The sequence below is a fragment of the Telmatherina bonti genome, assembly GCF_933228915.1.
Source record: "Telmatherina bonti genome assembly, chromosome: 5".
In the NCBI taxonomy this organism is placed as follows: domain Eukaryota; kingdom Metazoa; phylum Chordata; class Actinopteri; order Atheriniformes; family Telmatherinidae; genus Telmatherina; species Telmatherina bonti.
In genome coordinates, this window is record NC_136623.1 from 13,572,602 (window position 1) to 13,593,561 (window position 20,960).

A 20,960-nucleotide genomic window follows, 5' to 3' on the forward strand; every position below is an offset into this window, starting at 1 on the left:
CAGAGTGGGATTATTTAGTCAGGGTATGGAGATGAAGGAAGGCTGGTTTGCTATTGCACGTGTGCTCACATCTAAACATGAATGGGACAAAACGAGCAGTGACTAACCTTAGTGGCAGTCACATAGCAGAAGACAATAAAAAAATCAAACCTAAATCACTTACTTATTTTTTTTGTTTCTTGCATCCTTTTCTTTCGTCTCTTATATTGAGCCTGATATCTTTGTTTCTGTTTGTGGTTTTTCTAGGTTACGATGGGAAGGTGCAGCGTCAGTTTATCCAATGATTGAGACCAACACAGCGACCATGTTGGACAGAACTGAACCAGCACATTGCACTGTGTGCTGCTGTACTCTGGCCAACAAAATCCTCATGGTGCTCTTCATGGTGCTGCTGATATTCGCCACTCTGTTCGGGAATCTGGTGACTCTGGCTGTGGTGCTGGGAACCAAACACTTCCACACACCGCAGGGCTATCTGAAGGCTTCCCTCGCAGTGGCCGACCTGGCTGTGGGGATATTTGTGGTGCCGCTTTCGGTCTACGCGGAGGTCTATCTCATGGTGGCCGACTCTGCACCTGAGTGGACTTCGTACAACTCGCAATCAGTGAGTTTCCACCCATGTAACATCATCGGCCCCATCTTTGCTGGGTGCACCTTCGTCTCCATCACAACCATCTTCCTGCTGACGATCGAGCGGAGCATTGCAGTGCTGAAGCCGCTGCACAAAGACTCTGTTATTACTCGTAAAAGGACCACAATCCTCATCGTCCTCTCTTGGGTGGGGAGTTTTTTCTTGGCTGTGTCACCGATGATCTTCAGCAGTGAGATTGCTTTGGAGTATAACTCCTGCAGCAGGATGTGTAACTATGCTTTAGGGTCCATTGGCGAGTTCCCCAGCCAGGCCTGGAACATCCTCCTCCTCTTCCCCGCATTTGACTTCACCCTCCTCGGAGGCACTGTTGTCATCAACATCATCTCTCTCTCCAGCATCAGGCAACATTCAAAACGCAGGAAATCCCTGGCAGAGACTGAATACCTCAGCACAAGCAACCCTACGTTCTCAGACATCAAAGCAGCTAAGACCATTGGGACTCTAACAGTGGCCTTCACCGCGTCGTTCACCCCCATCGCCGTTTTCGTGGTCGGAAATGTTTTGGGGAATAAATGGTGCAACTTTTCATTTTTTGCCTTCTGGATTTTGGCTACGAACAGTTGCTGGAACGTTATCATTTATAGCGTGAGGGATCAGAAGTTCAGACTGTGTGCGTACAAACTTCTGATGCCTACCCAGAGACAAAACACCACCAAAACCTGAAAACACAAACCTGGAGGTCTAAATGAAAAGCTCGAGCAGGTTGACTTAGTCTAGATGTTTGTAAGTCACACAGACATTTTGCCGATCACCTTGTCAGTCTCATTTGGAGATGTACTGTAGCTGCATGTCTTGTGGATTGCTGTTGTGGAAATGCTTTTTCTGTTTTTTTAACGTGAATCAAAAGCATGAAGTGTTGATCACACAAATATATAAATATTCCTCCGTGGGCATTTGTTTTGTTTCGTGTGATGTTAAATTGCTGAGATGTGTGGGATGGTTATTCAAATGAGTGTTATTGATTAAAATATAGTTATAGATTTAAAAACCCCTTGTTTTTATGTTTCTACATCTCTGGAAAGAATCGTTTGGATGTCAAATGATTAATATTGTTGTAATTTCCCACTTCACCAGTGTGTAGAGGAGACAAGATTCCCTGAAAAGTCAATCATTTTTCTATGCCGTTTTAACCAGTTCAGGGTCACAAGGGTTGGTCTGGAGTCTTTCCCAGCAATCAGCAGGCCTGCACAGGTCACCAGGTCATCAGAGAGAGACAAACAGCCACACCCACAGTCACTCCAAGGGAGAATTTAGAGTGACCAATTAAACTAACAAGCACGTCTGTGGACACAAGTTTTATCACTCATTAATCATTATTTAATTTATTTTTTATTTTGTGTTTTTGCACTTTGGAGACGTTCTGTTTCTAAAATGTGCTTTATAAATGAAGTTGATTGGATAAGCAATGATCAATTCCAAGATAAGGATTTAAAATTGATGTATCTTAAATCTGAACACTGCTTATAATGTCTTAACAATCAGTTTTAACAATATTCCCAAATAAGAAATTGGACATTTGTAACCATTTTGTTTTACTTTTAACCGATTTAAAAATAAAAATGTAAAAACTTCACTTGTCATTACCTGCAGAAATTTGCCATAACTGCACTCATCAGCATAAATTCTGCCAGTCTTCAGGGATTCTGCATGTCATTGCAATTTTGTTTAATCACCACAACTCTTGAACATCTTTGTTCAAAACGTAGATCACTGAGAGGAGTCTGTGCTCAGGAGAGGGATTAGGACCGACTCCCTGTGGCCAAACTGAAAATTAGGAAGCTTTAAGTGAGGAATAATTGATGACAGCTAGTGGGACTAAAGTCAAGTTGTATAGTGTAATTCTGTGAATGAGTGACTAGTAAAACTTACTAGACAAATTGCAAATTTAGACTTCATCACACCTACATGATAAAAATTATTACATCAAAAATCTGATGTATTGATCAGTAATTCTCAACTTTATTTATAAAGCCCTTAAAAAAAAAAAAAAAAAGAATGTTCTGACGTCAGCTTGCAGGTGTTTCTGGCTTGACAACACCGAGGCATCCCAGGACAGAAGGTGTTAGGAGAGAAAGCGATAATGGCTAAACTCTCATCTGTATTGAAGAACATTTCCCCTTGCCACTGCCTCACACCCCAGCCTCAGAGCTCCGTCAGACACAGACTGCTGCATCTTATGGCATTAAGGAACAATTGCAGGTCCATGATTACTGGAACAGTTATACTGGAATCTCTTAACGTGTACTTATTTTATTTCATTTTTGTAATGTAATTCTTAAGCTATGTAATAACAACAAGTAGGTTTTGGGGTGCACCTGTTTGGAGATGCATGTTATCCAACTAGCTCTGTCGGTTCTCTCATGGCTTCTTACCACAGACTAAAGACATATCTGTTTGGCTGATTAAATCTCTGCATTCTCGCTGGAAGTACATGAGTCTGACTGAATGTTTGTCTCTCTGTGTTTGCTCCCTGATGGACATCAGTCCCTCACAACTCCACATTTAAATAATCTGTTATCCTGAGAAACCAAATATTGTTTTTGGAAGATGACTTGTCTTGTTATCACGAGTGTCCAAAAAAAAAAAAAATTACTACCACAGCTGCTCTTGGTTTCCACAGTAAATGGGATTTTAACATCCCTTACACTCCATATTTTATTTCACTTGCTTTCTTGCACAATAGCTGGTAAATCGATCCAGCCGGCTTTGTTTTACACTGTGTGAAACATTTAGAACCATGACATGTTTCTTTATATATCCCCTCATCATCAGGTCTTTATAGCATCATGACTCTCTAAGATAAGGACTTTGGCACACTGAGAATCTGATTTAACTTTTAGGTTAAGTGGTTAGGAGTCCAGTTCAAAGAGTAAGTGCGTAGTTGGAGCTGGGGCCAACAAAGGTTGAATGACTGACTGAACTGATATAAACACAAAAAAAAAAACAAAAAACAAAAAAAAAAAACATTGAAGCAGCCATATCAATCCACACACTGATAGTTATGAAAATACAAAATGATCATGTGACCATACTGGCATAACAAAATCTGTAATGGTCACATCATTAAGCATATATTACATATTAACACGAATAGTCCATATTTACATGGTATATCATAGGCAAACTACAATTTCTGCAGTAATTTAGTTTCTGAAAAGGCATCTCTCAGATTGTGAGGCCACAGTTATGTAAAGGTGTGTACACACAGGTATAAATCTAGTTTTAATGACATCATCAATAGTTATAACAGAGAATTATTTTGGTGGCTGAAAGCATTGTCAGAAGTTCGGTTACCTTTTTTCACCCACTCAATCAATTAATTATTTTTTGTTGTGGACGGAGGGTCAAACCTCTGATTTACTCATCCTCTTTATAGCTGCACATCACAGGACCAAGCTGTTATTATGTACTGAAAGCAACACTGATGGGAGAATTTAATTCTCAAGGTAGGACTGCATTCGTGTGCATGTTTTGTATTGTTAAGAGGGTACGGAGCCTCAGTATTCAGAAGACGTACAAGCCCAGCTTGAGGTCAAAAGCGCATCCCCATGTCTGGAGATTAACTTTTCATTATTCAGGAGGAGTTTTACTTGATCACAATGCAGTGATTCAGGAAATACTTCTTTTATGGAAATAAGAAACACTTAAAAATGTTAAAAACAACTTTTGAAATATGCAATTCTAAATTATTTTGATGGTGCAGTTTCCAGATAAACATGTTTTCTTTTGCAAATGGATGCGGCGGTCTCAACTGGAGTGACGACTGCACTATGGTTAACTACCTCGAAATTGTATACATGTTTACCGTCTTCTTCTATTTGCCTTTTAAAAGGTAAAGACAGAAGACGGAAACGCAGATGGATGCACGCTTTCAGCCATTTCCTGCTTTGTGCATGGTATTGGTGCTTTTGACAGGGGCCTTACAGATAAGTGGCTTCATGCAGCAAACAGAGAAACACTACTGGAATCTATGGAGGAAGTGATAAGTGGTGCAGCTGACCTGAGACCAGTGAAAGACGCAAACCAGAGAAGAAGAACAGGAGGAACAATAAGATGATGACAGAGACAACAAGTGCAGAGAAAGTGAGAGTTTTTGGGCAGTTCCAAACAATTTAATAGTGCTGCATTGCTGCTATCAACAAATGACTGAATCTGGCGTCAGAAGTTGGGAGTGAACTGATCTCAGTACTGCCAACTAGTGGACTAACTGCCTTCAAAGCAACATCCAGTAAAAGACAGAAGTATGAAGGGCAGCGACGTATGACAATACTTGGAACGAACCCATTTATGCTCTTACATAAAGGAGCATAAATGGGCCTTAAGGTGTTATTCATTCAAAGAGAGTAAAATTTTTCTCTCAACTCCAGTGTTTTCTTCATGGAGATCCTCGCTGTTAGGGACCATGCCTGCTTGGACCTGGTCCAAGCCCCATGGCTGTGGTGTGGATCCCCACCTGCCCTGATCTTGGTGGTTTCTGTTGGTTGTGACCTCCGCTATGGATGGGGGGAAACTGGATTTATTTTTTGAGGGTTTCGAAGTTGAGGCTTGATCCTTGGAGGAAGAGGAGAACTGAAAAGAGTCCTGAGTCCAGTAACATGGTCAGAAACAGGTAATGATCAATGAACAGGCGGGCAGAATTAAGGTGCAACAGAATCGATTGGCAAGGGTCGGTGGTCCAGAAACAAAGTATGTCGGTGTCCAGATATCTAGAGGCAAGAGAGGGTAAGGTAAGGAGGAGTAATCCTCGGTCATGTACTGGGTGGGCAACCTTGAACTAACAATAGAAAGACTACTGGACTACAACTGGGCAAAAGCTGCTCATCTAGCAGGGAGGAAAATACTGGAGATGCTGGGAGCAGGTGAAACTAAGAAGCAGTTAGGTAATCACAGGTGGGCTGAGCATATGAGCACAGAGCACAGGGAACCATGACTGATTTGTTCTCAACTGAGAACAAATCCTATGAACACTCAGGAGTACTCCTACTCATATCTCAGTGCTAACACGTCCAAACGGAAGCAGCATTTATGCACCACTCAGTCTGTAGGGGAACGTTAAAATGACGCCACAGCAGGTGGAAACTTACTTTGCAAACAATAGTAGGTACAATAGTCTATGTAATGAAAATTTATTTCACCAAGATGTGCGTGTTGGCGTGCATCAAGGTGAGACATGTTGAGATTCTGCTGTTTCACCTTGAAAATACTGTCTTCATGTTGACATCGCACCGTTGGACCAAGCAGGGAGAGTCTGTAACTTTAATATCCCTGTAGTCCAATAATTCAGTTTTTACTGTAGCTTTTTAAAGAAAGCTAGGACATCAGCATAACCACAAGGAGCAACGCAAACATACACAGACACACACAGATGGCGTGCAGGCAGGTGGCATACCATGTCCTACACAACTGTCCCACATACTAGCATTAAATCCGAGTAAAACAATTAATCCTTGACAAAAAGAACTAAAACGTTTTTGCTTAACAAGCATATGCACCATGTCACAATGCAATATATTTCATGATTTTACAACTAGCTATAATGTTATAACATAACTTTTACATTTTTACTACAATCTATCAGGTTATAACATCATATGTTTACTGTTTTTACAATAAAAGTATTATAGTGTAACGTAATAAGTTCCCTTTTGCCCCTCCTTGGGTGGCAGCTTTACACTTTTGTGCATTTTGTTACAGGTGACACCTTTGAAATTATTCCACTTTTTGAGGATTGTGAAGTACTTCAGTCACAGATAAAATACAGGAAGAAAGAAGAAGAAAATATATATCGCTGTGGAAATTCATTCTTCCTGAAGCCAACACCAACACCAGTGAGTCACAGTGTGCAGGGATTAAAAGAAGGAGGTCAGAACCAAAACAGGAGCATTTGAAAGGAAAAAGAAGCGTCAGTACCAATCAATAACGAGGCTTACTCACTGAAACTGAAGTGGTTATGGAAGACAAAACAAAAATGGAGGCGGAGCAATGAAGGCAGATGATGAAAATCAGTGATGTTCATTCCAGCAAAGGATTCAGAAGCAGTCACTGCTGGCCTGTTTGTGGTCAAAACCAAGTTATTAATCAATAGCAAGTATTAGTATTATGAAAATAGATGTCTAACCCAATCAATTATACCTGATAAGTGATCTTTATAAAGATGGAAGAATATGAGGATGCAAAGACAAAATAATCAATGACAAAAACCACTTCACTAAGACAAAATAAACTACTAAAATTAATATATTCTATGTGAAAGATAAATAAAATAAGATATTATGGTGTGTAGATCCTGATGCAGCATTTTGGTGGAGCAATAAAATATTAAAATTACCAAAGAACAGAGTAGGACCCCCAGTATGTTAGAAAAGCAGAATTTTGACGTAACACATCCTTCTGATAAAAGCTGACTGTGTGGACGTCAGTCTGGAAGGAGAACAGTAGAATTAAAACGTTTTAAAGAACATAAATTAAACTGATTTTCTTGAAAAGTGATTGGTAAGAAACCCTCGGGACCAGAGAAGTGATGAGGGAATTGAGAAGAAGCCGAGTGGGAAAATGAAAGCTATGAAGCCTAACAGGGTGAAAAGCCCAAACACCAGCAATGAGGCCTGACATCAGGGAACAGTTTGATTGAAAACTTATAATACAAACAATAATTAAACAATAATTTCATCAACTTGCACTGACACTGAGCTTTTCAGGGTTTTAGTTTTGGGTAAAATGTATTCAAACAGAAACTTGAGTGACATATGGAACTGCAGATCTTCACTGTAGCATAAGAAAGTAGATAAAAGAAAACAAAAAAGAAAGACAAATGTATTGACGTTTCATAAGACTGTAATTAATTCCTGTAAGGAAAGTTGATTTGCCACCAGTCCATAAAAAACTGAACAAGCAGCAAATAAGTACAATAACAAAACACTAAGACCCTATTCCAGCATGTATTTAACCCTTTTAATGCATAAAAAAACAATGCAACATATTTTTTAAATACAGTATTTTACCTCTACAGACATATGCAATGACACCTTTGTTTATTAATATTTATAATTGATCATGATTTATAATTTAATTTAATGTTCCATAAAATATAGCTGTGTCATTTCCTTTTCCTATTTATAGCAAAAGGCAAACATGCGTAAAAACATTGTTTAAATATATCATACCTTTATTTATTCTCCAGTGAGTGTAAAAGTATTGGATGACTCACTAACATTAACTGAAGTGGTTTATTTACAAAAATACAATCCTCATTCATGAATATGCAAGAAAAAAGCTTGTAAACAGGTGTCCACTACAGGGCCACTATCTATCGCTTTGGTTTCAGGGAGGAAGAGTTATGGAATAACTTAACAGGTAATGGCACACAGACTGGAGAGAGACAGGCTCATAGACATATGTATCTGTATTATGTCTATCTTCAGGCTGAAGTTAACTCAGCTGATGGCTAACTGCACCAGTGTAGCATACTGGTAACTTATCTGAGCTGCTGGGCGACGTAGGTACATGTGTAGGGATGTTTGTAATTGTAAAAGCAGCAGGGGGGTTTAGAAGTAGGTATACTCAATTCTGACTGAAAAAGAAGTCGGTATACTCCGTATACCCTGGACTACACCACTGTGTAAAACTGACCATTAAAAGATAAAAAGCTAGAATATGTCAGCCTTAAGATGTGGAAATGGTGAGCAGTGAAGAATAAGGAGAGTGTGTGCTGTTGAATCATGCTCGGCAGCTTGTGTAACATCCAACTCTAAACAACCAGCACTACCAGTGCCAGAGGATCACTGATAATCATGTTTAATAGTTACTTAAACAGTGTGAAATTAAAGCTCATTAGAGTTAAAAATACAACGTAGTGTCATGTGTTGGCCAACAATATTTAGCTAAATGTTTTCAATGCTTGCTCATGCAGTTTCCTAAACTTGTCATTCAGATCCGATGAATAAGAAAGCATAAACAAAAACACAATAAATATTATTACATAACTTAAATCCCTGACATAGCAGGAAACTGTTTATAGCTGCCAGTTACATCACATAATGTCTTCTACATCACAGGTTCTTGTTTTAGAAATCTTCAGACCATTACACACTCTAAATACTCATTAACAACCACTTTCTGTGTGTTTGTTTTCCAGTGACTGCAATACATTTCTATCTTATTGTTTGCTTTAATTTGCCCAATAGAAAGCCATTTTGAAATATATAGATTTTATCAGTGGACCAAAGACCAGTACTCATTCAGGTGACCAAGCTAGAAGACCATCTGATGAGGTAAAAGCGAGGAGAAAATGTTTTATTTGTTTATATTTTTAAGTGTCAAGACTCTGTCGTATCACTAGAGTGAATCATGGTGAGCAGAACAGCAAACAAGAGCACAGTGACTGATCACTTCAGATTCCTGCAGGAGGTTTCAGAGACCTGAGCCTGGAGGTGGGTGATGGGATAAATGAGTCAGTACAAAACAGGATTTTTTTTTTCTTTCTAGTAAATAAGATTTTCTTCTACACACACAGACACAGCTGTTATCCATCTTCTCCATGGAGCCTTATTTCCATTCACTCCATCTGCATGTTAATTAAAACAGCTAATTGTTAATTGCACTCTGTTAAAAGTGATAACGGCGGTATATGATATAAAATATATCGCCCAACGCGGAATGAACTGGAGCACAGTGCATCTGACAGTGTTAATTATTCACAAACAACAACATGAAGCTGCAGTTTAAACATTATAATGAAAGTGGTGTGGAAAAAAAAACCTTGGCTGACACCATGAATTCCGCTCTGTTATGACACGGTGGCGACAGAATGGAATAATAAATCCACATGTGCATGTAAACATCACCCACTGCTGCTGGAGAGGGAATTATGTTGACTACATTCTCCTAAAGACGGTGATCAGAGTAATACTTTTACACAGGAGTTAAAGGGGAAGTTTTATGCATCATGTTTTCCTTTCTTTTTTTTCTTTGACATCATTCTTACGTTTGTCTGGTGAAATAAACCCCATGAAATGTCAAACATGTCGACAAGTCCTCCCACGCCAGGTCCAGGATGTCTGTGGTTGTTTATATTTACTGGGATGAAGTTCAAAACTTGCTATTTGTATCACATCCTGGATTTTCCTTTTTTTTTTTTTTTTAGAATTAATTAGAAATAAATAAATGCACTCTCCAGATGAATAAAACATGAATTTGATGCATATTTTAGTAGCAAGCCTTATGAGATTCTCACACTACATTGTCAATCATTTAGAAAGGAAACGCTATGTTATTTCAGAAGTGGGGAGATTTTATTTATAGTTCAAGTACCAGTCAAGCAGCGACTCCTAGCAGACAGATCGTCCACATTCATATCGAGAAAGCAGCATGACACACAGATATGCTTCGAGCACTTTTGCAGTGTCATGTGTGATTGCATGCAGCATGTCATGTTTCAGAAAGATATGTTAAAATAGTGTCAAAAGGTTATCATGACACATGTTGCCATGTTGCACAAAAACAAACTACACATTAACATGCTGGCTCTGACATGCTTTGTCCACACCAAACTCACGCTCTTTTATTGCAAACACTTTCTATTTTAGATTTCATGCAACAACAGCAGACAGAATCCAAATATGCAGATATGTCTCAGAGGGCTGCAAAGGGATGCCTAAAAAGTGCAAAATCTGCTCAGTTTCCATTCCCTTTAATTTAGTGAATGCATCTCTGATGCCATTGGAGAAAATTAATAAATAAAGTATAATCTTTTTTCACAAATTGCAGTCTTGAAAAAAAGTGAAATATTAAGAGTTTTATCCATCTGTAACATAATAAGCCAGAATAATACAGAAAGGTCATTCACTATTCAAGAATAAAAAATCTTCTCAGAATTACAATTTGTTTGAAGTCAGTTGATAAAACTTCTCTGAAATTGTTGAGCTTATCAAAGCACAAAGGGGTTTCTACAGCTCCTTGTTCCTGTTGTTTATCCACAGGCCCAGTCGAGTGCCTAATTGGCCACTTAACAAGGCAAAACTAGGCTCCATTAGCATTAAGCATTTTGCAGACTTAAAAGTGTGTAGTCACAAAGGCAGATATGTGCATATGCATTTTTCCCCCCAAGTTTTCAGATGTGGTAAAGCATTTTAAATAATAGTAATAATAAATCTTAGTTTCAATCATGTACTCTATTCAAGATTTCCACATCCATTTTTAGACACAAATGTTAATGCTTCTTCTATTAAGTATTTGCATAAAAACAAAAGAGTTTAATGGTAAAGTAGAGAAAAGCAAATATGTCAAATAAATGCGACTGACGAGCATCACTGAGCTTTCTGCTCCATTATTTCTCAACAAAGAGGCCAGACAGACAAAAAAAAAAAGTAAATGGTTGTGCACAAATGCACTTCTAGGGTCCTACAGCAACAGCAGAGCAGCCAAATCTTCACATGGTAGCAGGAACGTCCACAGCCTTGGGACAAATAAATATTGATGTCCCAAATTTATTTAAATGTGTTCAGTGGGCTGACATCACAAATAGTGCAGCAGCTCTAAATCTCTTACCTTTGCTAAAAACCACAGATGTAAAGCAGACATAAAGAAAAATGTTAGAACTTAACTAGTGACTGAAAACTAAAATAAGGACAAACAACATAAAAAGAGCAACAGAGTAATAATTTCATTATGGGCTCAATGCAGAGACACTTTGTTGTACAGTTTGCATTTCTACCATCCTCTTTTACTGTAACAAAATTAGATTTTTAGGCCCGAGCACCTTGGCGGTGCGAAGGCCTATTGTAATTGCAGCGTTTATTATTATTATTAGGCCCGAGCACCTTGGCGGTGCGAAGGCCTATTGTAATTGCAGTGTTTATTATTATTATTATTATTATTATTATTATTAGGCCCGAGCACCTTGGCAGTGCGAAGGCCTATTGTAATTGCAGCGTTTATTATTATTATTATTTTTATTCGGACACTTCGCGTGCTTTTTTGGAGGCCTGAACGTGCTCGAAAACTCACCAAATTTTGCGTACCCCCCCAAGGGAATACGAAAAATTTGATATTTTGAGGTGCTCCAGAATGTTTGGGCGAAACTGAATGAGAGCGCCACCTATTTTAGGTGCCCCGCCACTGCATGTCGTTAATCTTTATGAAAATTTATACACATGATCTACATGCTAGGGCGAACAAAAAATCCTCTTAATGTCATGGTGAAATGTCGACAGGAAGGCGGCCATTTTAGGTCAAAGTCAATATTTTGGCGTTTTAGCACCTCGCATTTTAACGAACTCGTCCTAGGGCTTTTATCCCACTGAGCCACAAATTGCTCAGGATGTTCAGGAGGCATGTGTGATTAAATGTTGTGTTATTTCTTCTAATAGGAGACTTAGTTTACGAGGGGCGGGGCCTCAAAGTTTGATGTCTCGCCATGAAAAATTAAACGGATATAACTCCCACATAAAGCAACATTTCTGCACCAAATTTTCTAGATATGATGGCAGTCCCCTCCTACAGAGTTCTATATGTCAATATTTTGATTATGAAATAGCCACGCCCCCTGGAGGTCTAAAGTGTTGTTTTTTGCTCAAACACCCAGAACTCTGGCTTGGTGGACACCACATGGCCCAAATTCACTCAGGCATCACAAAACATGTCGGTGAAGAGATCTGGTAAAGGACGTTGCTCTACGCTGCACGGCGTGCCCGTGACGCCATGGCGAATTTCCATGCGGCGGCGTGACATCATAAATCACTATAAAATTGTCAATTTTGATCTGATCACCCTAAAACTTATAGGGATTAATAAGGGATCAGTCCTGAACAGATTAATGTGACCATTGCTGGTGTAGACCTCAGCCCCGCCCACTTACAACAGGAAGTGGTTTTTTCCACGTTTGAGGATCATGCTTCTAAGCAAATGATCCCAAACACTTGAGACTCCTCCAAAACATGTCAAACCCTTTCATGATGCCACAATAAAAACCTCAAGTCGCTACGCTAAACGGGACATGGCGAATGGCGGTCCAACGCCATGAAACAGGAAGTACCTGTGACCAAGCCATGGAACCTTGGACTGCCATCAAACTTGCCATGACTGATGACAGTAAGGCCCTGAACTAAGCCCCATTGAAACATTATGGAATAAATGGAGCATGTCTCCATAGCGCCCCCTACAAAATTTCAATCAATCAGCCCCGCCCACTACATGGACCGACATGGATAAAATTCAGCACAGTTGGAGAACCTGCCAGTACCTTCAAAAAAGTCTCTTGGACATATGGGCTAAATTCAACAGGAAGTCGGCCATTTTGAAAAAGGTGTCATTTTTGGGGTCATTTCTTTGCCATGCATTTTAAACAACTCCTCCTAGGGATATTGTCCAACTGACACCCAACTTGCACAGGATGCTCAGGAGGCATGTGTGATTTAAAGTTGTGTTATTTCTTCTAATAGAAGATTTAGTTTAGGAGGGGCGGGCCCTCAAAGTTTTATGTCTTATTAACAAAGACTTATTGCTAAAACTCCCACATAAAACAACATATCAGCACAGGAATCGACCCATTTGATGCCAGTCCTATGATGAACAAAATCTACAATGCAATAATATGACTATGAATTAGCCCCACCCCTTGGCAACAACAAGTGTCTGATATCATGAACCAGGAAGTACCTGTGACAAAGCCGTGAAATTGTTGATCTTCACCATACTTGCCATGAGTCATGACAGTTATGTCCTTAATAGAGTAAAATTACAATATAGTGGAGAAGATCGTAAATGGCTCCATAGCGCCCCCTACAATATTTCAATCAATCAGCCCCGCCCACTACACTGACTGACATGGATATGATTCGGCACAGTTGGAGAACCTTCCAGTACCTTCAAAAAAGTCTCTTGGACATATGGGCTAAATAAAACAGGAAGTCAGCCATTTTGAAAAAGGTGACATATTTGGGGTAATTTCTGTCATTTTCTTTGCCATGCATTTTGAGCAACTCCTCCCATGAATTTTATCCAACTTTAACCCAAATGAGTCAGGATGCTCAAGAGGCATGTGTGATTAGAAGTTGTGCTATTTCTTTTAATAGAGGATATCGTTTAGGAGAGGCGGGGCAGCAAAGCAGCTGTGATGCAATGAAAAGGAAAACTGACATAACTCCCACAAAAAACAACCAACCTGCACCAAATTTGCTACAGATGATGCCAGTCATATCCTTCACATTTCTGTATGTCAATAATTAGATTATAAATTGGCCCCGCCCCTTGGTGACAGGAAGTGACCGTTCATAAGGCCTAAATGGCCTGAAGTGCAGTCTGGCTGCACTTTAGGTTGAGAGAGGCATGGGAAGGATGTCGGCAGGGGAGGCGGTGGCATTATGCCGAGCGGCGCCATGGTGCGAGGGCCTATATCACCGCTTGCGGTTTTAATTATTATTATTATTATTATTATTTTTATTCGGACACTTCGCGTGCTTTTTTGGAGGCCTGAACGTGCTCGAAAACTCACCAAATTTTGCGTACCCCCCCAAGGGAATACAAAAAATTTGATATTTTGAGGTGCTCCAGAATGTTTGGGCGAAACTGAACGTGAGCGCCACCTATTTTAGGTGCCCCGCCACTGCATGTCGTTAATCTTTATGAAAATTCATACACATGATCTACATGCTAAGGCGAACAAAAAATCCTCTTAATTTCATGGTGAAATGTCGACAGGAAGGCGGCCATTTTAGGTCAAAGTCAATATTTTGGCATTTTAGCACCTCGCATTTTAACGAACTCGTCCTAGAGCTTTTATCCCACTGAGCCACAAATTGCTGAGGATGTTCAGGAGGCATGTGTGATTAAATGTTGTGTTATTTCTTCTAATAGGAGACTTAGTTTACGAGGGGCGGGGCCTCAAAGTTTGATGTCTCGCCATGAAAAATTAAACGGATATAACTCCCACATAAAGCAACATTTCTGCACCAAATTTGCTAGATATGATGGCAGTCCGCTCCTACAGAGTTCTATATGTCAATATTTTGATTATGAAATAGCCACGCCCCCTGGAGGTCAAAAGTGTTGTTTTTTGCTCACACACCCATAACTCTGGCTTGGTGGACACCACATGGCCCAAATTCACTCAGGCATCACAAAACATGTTGGTGAAGAGATCTGGTAAAGGACGTTGCTCTACGCTGCACGGCGTGCCCGTGACGCCATGGCGAAGTTCCATGCGGCGGCGTGACATCATAAATCACTATAAAATTGTCAATTTTGATCTGATCACCCTAAAACTTATAGGGATTAATAAGGGATCAGTCCTGAACAGATTAATGTGACCATTGCTGGTGTAGACCTCAGCTCCGCCCACTTACTACAGGAAGTGTTTTTTTCCACGTTTGAGGGTCATGCTCCTAAGCAAATGGTCCCAAACACTTGAGCCTCCTCCAAAACATGTCAAACCCTTTCATGATGCCACAATAAAAACCTCAAGTCGCTACGCTAAACGGGACATGGCGAATGGCGGTCCAATGCCATGAAACAGGAAGTACCTGTGACCAAGCCATGGAACCTTGGACCGCCACCATACTTGCCATGACTGATGACAGTAAGGCCCTGAACTAAGCCCCATTGAAACATTATGGAATACATGGAGCATGTCTCCATAGCGCCCCCTACAAAATTTCAATCAATCAGCCCCGCCCACTACATGGACCGACATGGATAAAATTCAGCACAGTTGGAGAACCTTCCACTACCTTCAAAAAAGTCTCTTGGACATATGGGCCAAAACCAACAGGAAGTCGGCCATTTTGAAAAAGGTGCCATTTTTGGGGTCATTTCTTTGCCATGCATTTTAAACAACTCCTCCTAGGGATATTGTCCAACTGACACCCAACTTGCACAGGATGCTCAGGAGGCATGTGTGATTTAAAGTTGTGTTATTTCTTCTAATAGAAGATTTAGTTTAGGAGGGGCGGGCCCTCAAAGTTTGATGTCTCATTAACAAAGACTTATTGCTAAAACTCCCACATAAAACAACATATCACCACAGGAATCGACCCATTTGATGCCAGTTCCATGCTGAACAAAATATACAATGCAATAACATGACTATGAACTAGCCCCACCCCTTGGCAACAACAAGTGTCTGATATCATGAACCAGGAAGTACCTGTAACAAAGCCATGAAATTGTTGATCTTCACCATACTTGCCATGAGTCATGACAGTTATGTCCTTAATAGAGTAAAATTACAACATAGTGGAAAAGATAGTAAATGGCTCCATAGCGCCCCCTACAATATTTCAATCAATCAGCCCCGCCCACTACATTGACTGACATGGATAAAATTCAGCACACTTATAGACCATTCCAGCACCTTCAAAAAAGTCTCTTGGACATATGGGCTAAATCAAACAGGAAGTCGGCCATTTTGAAAAAGGTGTCATTTTTGGGGCAATTTCTGTCATTTTCTTTGTCATGCATTTTGAGAAGTTCCTTCTAAGAATTTTGTCCAACTTTAACCCAAATGAGTCAGGATGCTCAAGAGGCATGTGTGATTAAAAGTTGTGCTATTTCTTTTAATAGGGGATATCGTTTAGGAGAGGCGGGGCAGCAAAGCAGCTGTGATGCAATGAAAAGGAAAACTGACATAACTCCCACAAAAAACAACCAACCTGCACCAAATTTGCTACAGATGATGCCAGGCATATCCTTCACATTTGTGCATGTCAAAAATTAGATGATAAGTTAGCCCCGCCCCTTGGTGACAGGAAGTGACCCTTCATAAAACCTAAATGGTCTGAAGTGCAGTCTGGCTGCACTTTAGGTTGAGAGAGGCATGGGAAGGATGTTGCCAGGGGAGGCGGTGGCATGATGCCAAGCGGCGCCATGGTGCGAGGGCCTATATCACCGCTTGCGGTTTTAATTATTAGGCCCGAGCACCTTGGCGGTGCGAAGGCCTATTGTAATTGCAGCGTTTATTAGGCCCGAGCACCTTGGCGGTGCGAAGGCCTATTGTAATTGCAGCGTTTATTATTAGGCCCGAGCACCTTGGCAGTGCGAAGGCCTATTGTAATTGCAATGTTTATTATTATTAGGCCCGAGCACCTTGGCGGTGCGAAGGCCTATTGTAATTGCAGCGTTTATTATTATTATTATTAGGCCCGAGCACCTTGGCGGTGCGAAGGCCTATTGTAATTGCAGTGTTTATTCGGACACTGCGCATGCTTTTTTGGAGGCCTGAACGTGCTCGAAAACTCACCAAATTTTGCGTACCCCCCCCAAAGGGAATACGAAAAATTTGATATTTTGAGGTGCTCCAGAATGTTTGGGTGAAACTGAACGATAGCGCCACCTATTTTAGGTGCCCCGCCACTGCATGTCGTTAATCTTTATGAAAATTCATACACATGATCTACATGCTAGGGCGAACAAAAAATCCTCTTAATGTCATGGTGAAATGTCGACAGGAAGGCGGCCATTTTAGGTCAAAGTCAATATTTTGGCGTTTTAGCACCTCGCATTTTAACGAACTCGTCCTAGGGCTTTTATCCCACTGAGCCACAAATTGCTCAGGATGTTCAGGAGGCATGTGTGATTAAATGTTGTGTTATCTTTTTAAATAGGAGACTTAGTTTACGAGGGGTGGGGCCTCAAAGTTTGATGTCTCGCCATGAAAAATTTAACAGCTATAACTCCCACATAAAGCAACATTTCTGCACCAAATTTGCTAGATATGATGGCAGTCCTCTCCTACAGAGTTCTATATGTCAATATTTTGATTATGAAATAGCCACGCCCCCTGGAGGTCAAAAGTGTTGTTTTTTGCTCACACACCCAGAACTCTGGCTTGGTGGACACCACATGGCCCAAATTCACTCAGGCATCACAAAACATGTTGGTGAAGAGATCTGGTAAAGGACGTTGCTCTACGCGGCACGGCGTGCCCGTGACGCCATGGCGAAGTTCCATGCGGCGGCGTGACATCATAAATCACTATAAAATTATCAATTTTGATCTGATCACCCTAAAACCTGTAGGGATTAATAAGGGATCAGTCCTGAACAGACTAATGTGACCATTGCTGGTGTAGACCTAAGCCCCGCCCACTTACAACAGGAAGTGGTTTTTTTCCACGTTTGAGGATCATGCTTCTAAGCAAATGGTCCCAAACACTTGAGACTCCTCCAAAACATGTCAAACCCTTTCATGATGCCACAATAAAAACCTCAAGTCGCTACGCTAAACGGGACATGGCGAATGGCAGTCCAACGCCATGAAACAGGAAGTACCTGTGACCAAGCCATGGAACCTTGGACCGCCACCAAACTTGCCATGACTGATGACAGTAAGGCCTTGAACTAAGGAACATTGAAACATAATGAAATAAATGGAGCATGTCTCCATAGCGCCCCATACAAAATTTCAATCAATCAGCCCCGCCCACTACATGGACCGACATGAATAAAATTCAGCACAGTTGGAGAACCTTCCAGTACCTTCAAAAAAGTCTCTTGGACATATGGGCCAAAACCAACAGGAAGTCGGCCATTTTGAAAAAGGTGCCATATTTGGGGTCATTTCTTTGACATGCATTTTAAACAACTCCTCCTAGGGATATTATCCAACTGACACCCAACTTGCACAGGATGTTCAGGAGGCATGTGTGATTTAAAGTTGTGTTATTTTTTCTAATAGAAGATTTAGTTTAGGAGGGGCGGGCCCTCAAAGTTTTATGTCTTATTAACAAAGACTTATTGATAAAACTCCCACATAAAACAACATATCAGCACAGGAATCGACACATTTGATGCCAGTCCCATGATGAACAAAATATACAATGCAATAATATGACTATGAATTAGCCCCAACCCTTGGCAACAACAAGTGTCTGATATCATGAACCACGAAGTACCTATAACAAAGCCATGAAACCTTTGATCTTCACCATACTTGCCATGAGTCATGACAGTTATGCCCTTAATAGAGTAAAATTCAAATATAGTGGAGAAGATAGTAAATGGCTCCATAGCGCCCCCTACAGTATTTTAATCAAGCAGCCCCGCCCACTACATTGACTAACATGGATGTGATTCGGGACACTTGTAGACCCTCCTAGTACCTTCAAAAAAGTCTCTTGGACATATGGGCTAAATCAAACAGGAAGTCGGCCATGTTGAAAAAGGTGCCATTTTTGGGGTAATTTCTGTCATTTTCTTTGCCATGCATTTTGAGGAAGTCCTGCTAAGAATTTTAACTAACTTTAACCCAAATGAGTTAGGATGCTCAAGAGGCATGTGTGATTAAAAGTTGTGCTATTTCTTTTAATAGGGGATATCGTTTAGGAGAGGCGGGGCAGCAAAGCAGATGCGATGCAACGAAAAGGAAAACTGACATAACTCCCACAAAAAACAACCAACCTGCACCAAATTTGCTACAGATGATGCCAGGCATATCCTTCAAATTTCTGTATGTCAATAATTAGATTATAAATTAGCCCCGCCCCCTGGTGACAGGAAGTGACCGTTCATAAGGCCTAAATGGCCTAAAGTGCAGTCTGGCTGCACTTTAGTTTGAGAGAGGCATGGGAAGGATGTTGGCAGGGGAGGTGGTGGCATTATGCCGAGCGGCGCCATGGTGCGAGGGCCTATATCACCGCTTGCGGTTTTAATTATTATTAGGCCCGAGCACCTTGGCAGTGCGAAGGCCTATTGTAATTGCAGTGTTTATTATTATTATTATTTTTATTCGGACACTTCGCGTGCTTTTTTGGAGGCCTGAACGTGCTCGAAAACTCACCAAATTTTGCGTACCCCCCCAAGGGAATGCGAAAAATTTGATATTTTGAGGTGCTCCAGAATGTTTGGGCGAAACTGAAGGAGAGCGCCACCTATTTTAGGTGCCCCGCCACTGCATGTCGTTAATCTTTATGAAAATTCATACACATTATCTACATGACAGTACAAACAAAAAATCCTCTTAATGTCATGGTGAAATGTCGACAGGAAGGCGGCCATTTTAGGTCAAAGTCAATATTTTGGCGTTTTAGCACCTCGCATTTTAACAAACTCGTCCTAGAGCTTTTATCCCACTGAGCCACAAATTGCTCAGGATGTTCAGGAGGCATGTGTGATTAAATGTTGTGTTATTTCTTCTAATAGGAGACTTAGTTTACGAGGGGCGGGGCCTCAAAGTTTGATGTCTCGCCATGAAAAATTAAACGGATATAACTCCCACATAAAGCAACATTTCTGCAACAAATTTGCTAGATATGATGGCAGTCCCCTCCTACAGAGTTCTATATGTCAATATTTTGATTATGAAATAGCCACGCCCCCTGGAGGTCAAAAGTGTTGTTTTTTGCTCACACACCCATAACTCTGGCTTGGTGGACACTACATGGCCCAAATTCACTCAGGCATCACAAAACATGTTGGTGAAGAGATCTGATAAAGGACGTTGCTCTACACCGCACGGCGTGCCCGTGACGCCATGGCGAAGTTCCATGCGGCGGCGTGACATCATAAATCACTATAAAATTGTCAATTTTGATCTGCTCACCCTAAAACTTATAGGGATTAATAAGGGATCAGTCCTGAACAGATTAATGTGACCATTGCTGGTGTAGACCTAAGCCCCGCCCACTTACAACAGGAAGTGTTTTTTTCCACGTTTGAGGGTCATGCTTCTCAGCAAATGGTCCAAAACCCTTGAGCCTCCTCCAAAACATGTCAAACCCTTTCATGATGCCACAATAAAAACCTCAAGTCGCTACGCTAAACGGGACATGGCGAATGGCGGTCCAACGCCATGAAACAGGAAGTACCTGTGACCAAGCCATGGAACCTTGGACCGCCACCATACTTGCCATGACTGATGACAGTAAGGCCCTGAACTAAGCCCCATTGAAACATTATGGAATAAATGGAGCATGTCTCCATAGCGCCCCCTACAATATTTCAATCAATCAGCCCCGCCCACTACATTGATCGACATGGATAAAATTCAGCACAGTTGGAGAACCTGCCAGTACCTTCAAAAAAGTCTCTTGGACATATGGGCTAAATTCAACAGGAAGTCGGCCATTTTGAAAAAGGTGCCATTTTTGGGGTCATTTCTTTGCCATGCATTTTAAACAACTCCTCCTAGGGATATTGTCCAACTGACACCCAACTTGCACAGGATGCTCAGGAGGCATGTGTGATGTAAAGTTGTGTTATTTCTTCTAATAGAAGATTTACTTTAGGAGGGGCGGGCCCTCAAAGTTTTATGTCTCATTAACAATGACTTATTGCTAAAACTCCCACATAAAACAACATATCAGCACAGGAATCTACAC

General features: G+C 40.8%; 1 protein-coding gene across 1 annotated transcript; it reads left to right on the top strand.

The window, feature by feature from the left end:
* Positions 1-280: 280 nt before the first annotated feature.
* On the top strand, positions 281-1,315 carry LOC306756153 (5-hydroxytryptamine receptor 1B; the record flags this gene model as incomplete). Its single annotated transcript, XM_079240825.1, has 1 exon — positions 281-1,315. The coding sequence occupies one exon, from the start codon at positions 281-283 to the stop codon at positions 1,313-1,315; it is 1,035 nt and encodes a 344-aa protein (XP_079096951.1).
* Between the last annotated feature and the right edge of the window lie 19,645 nt (positions 1,316-20,960).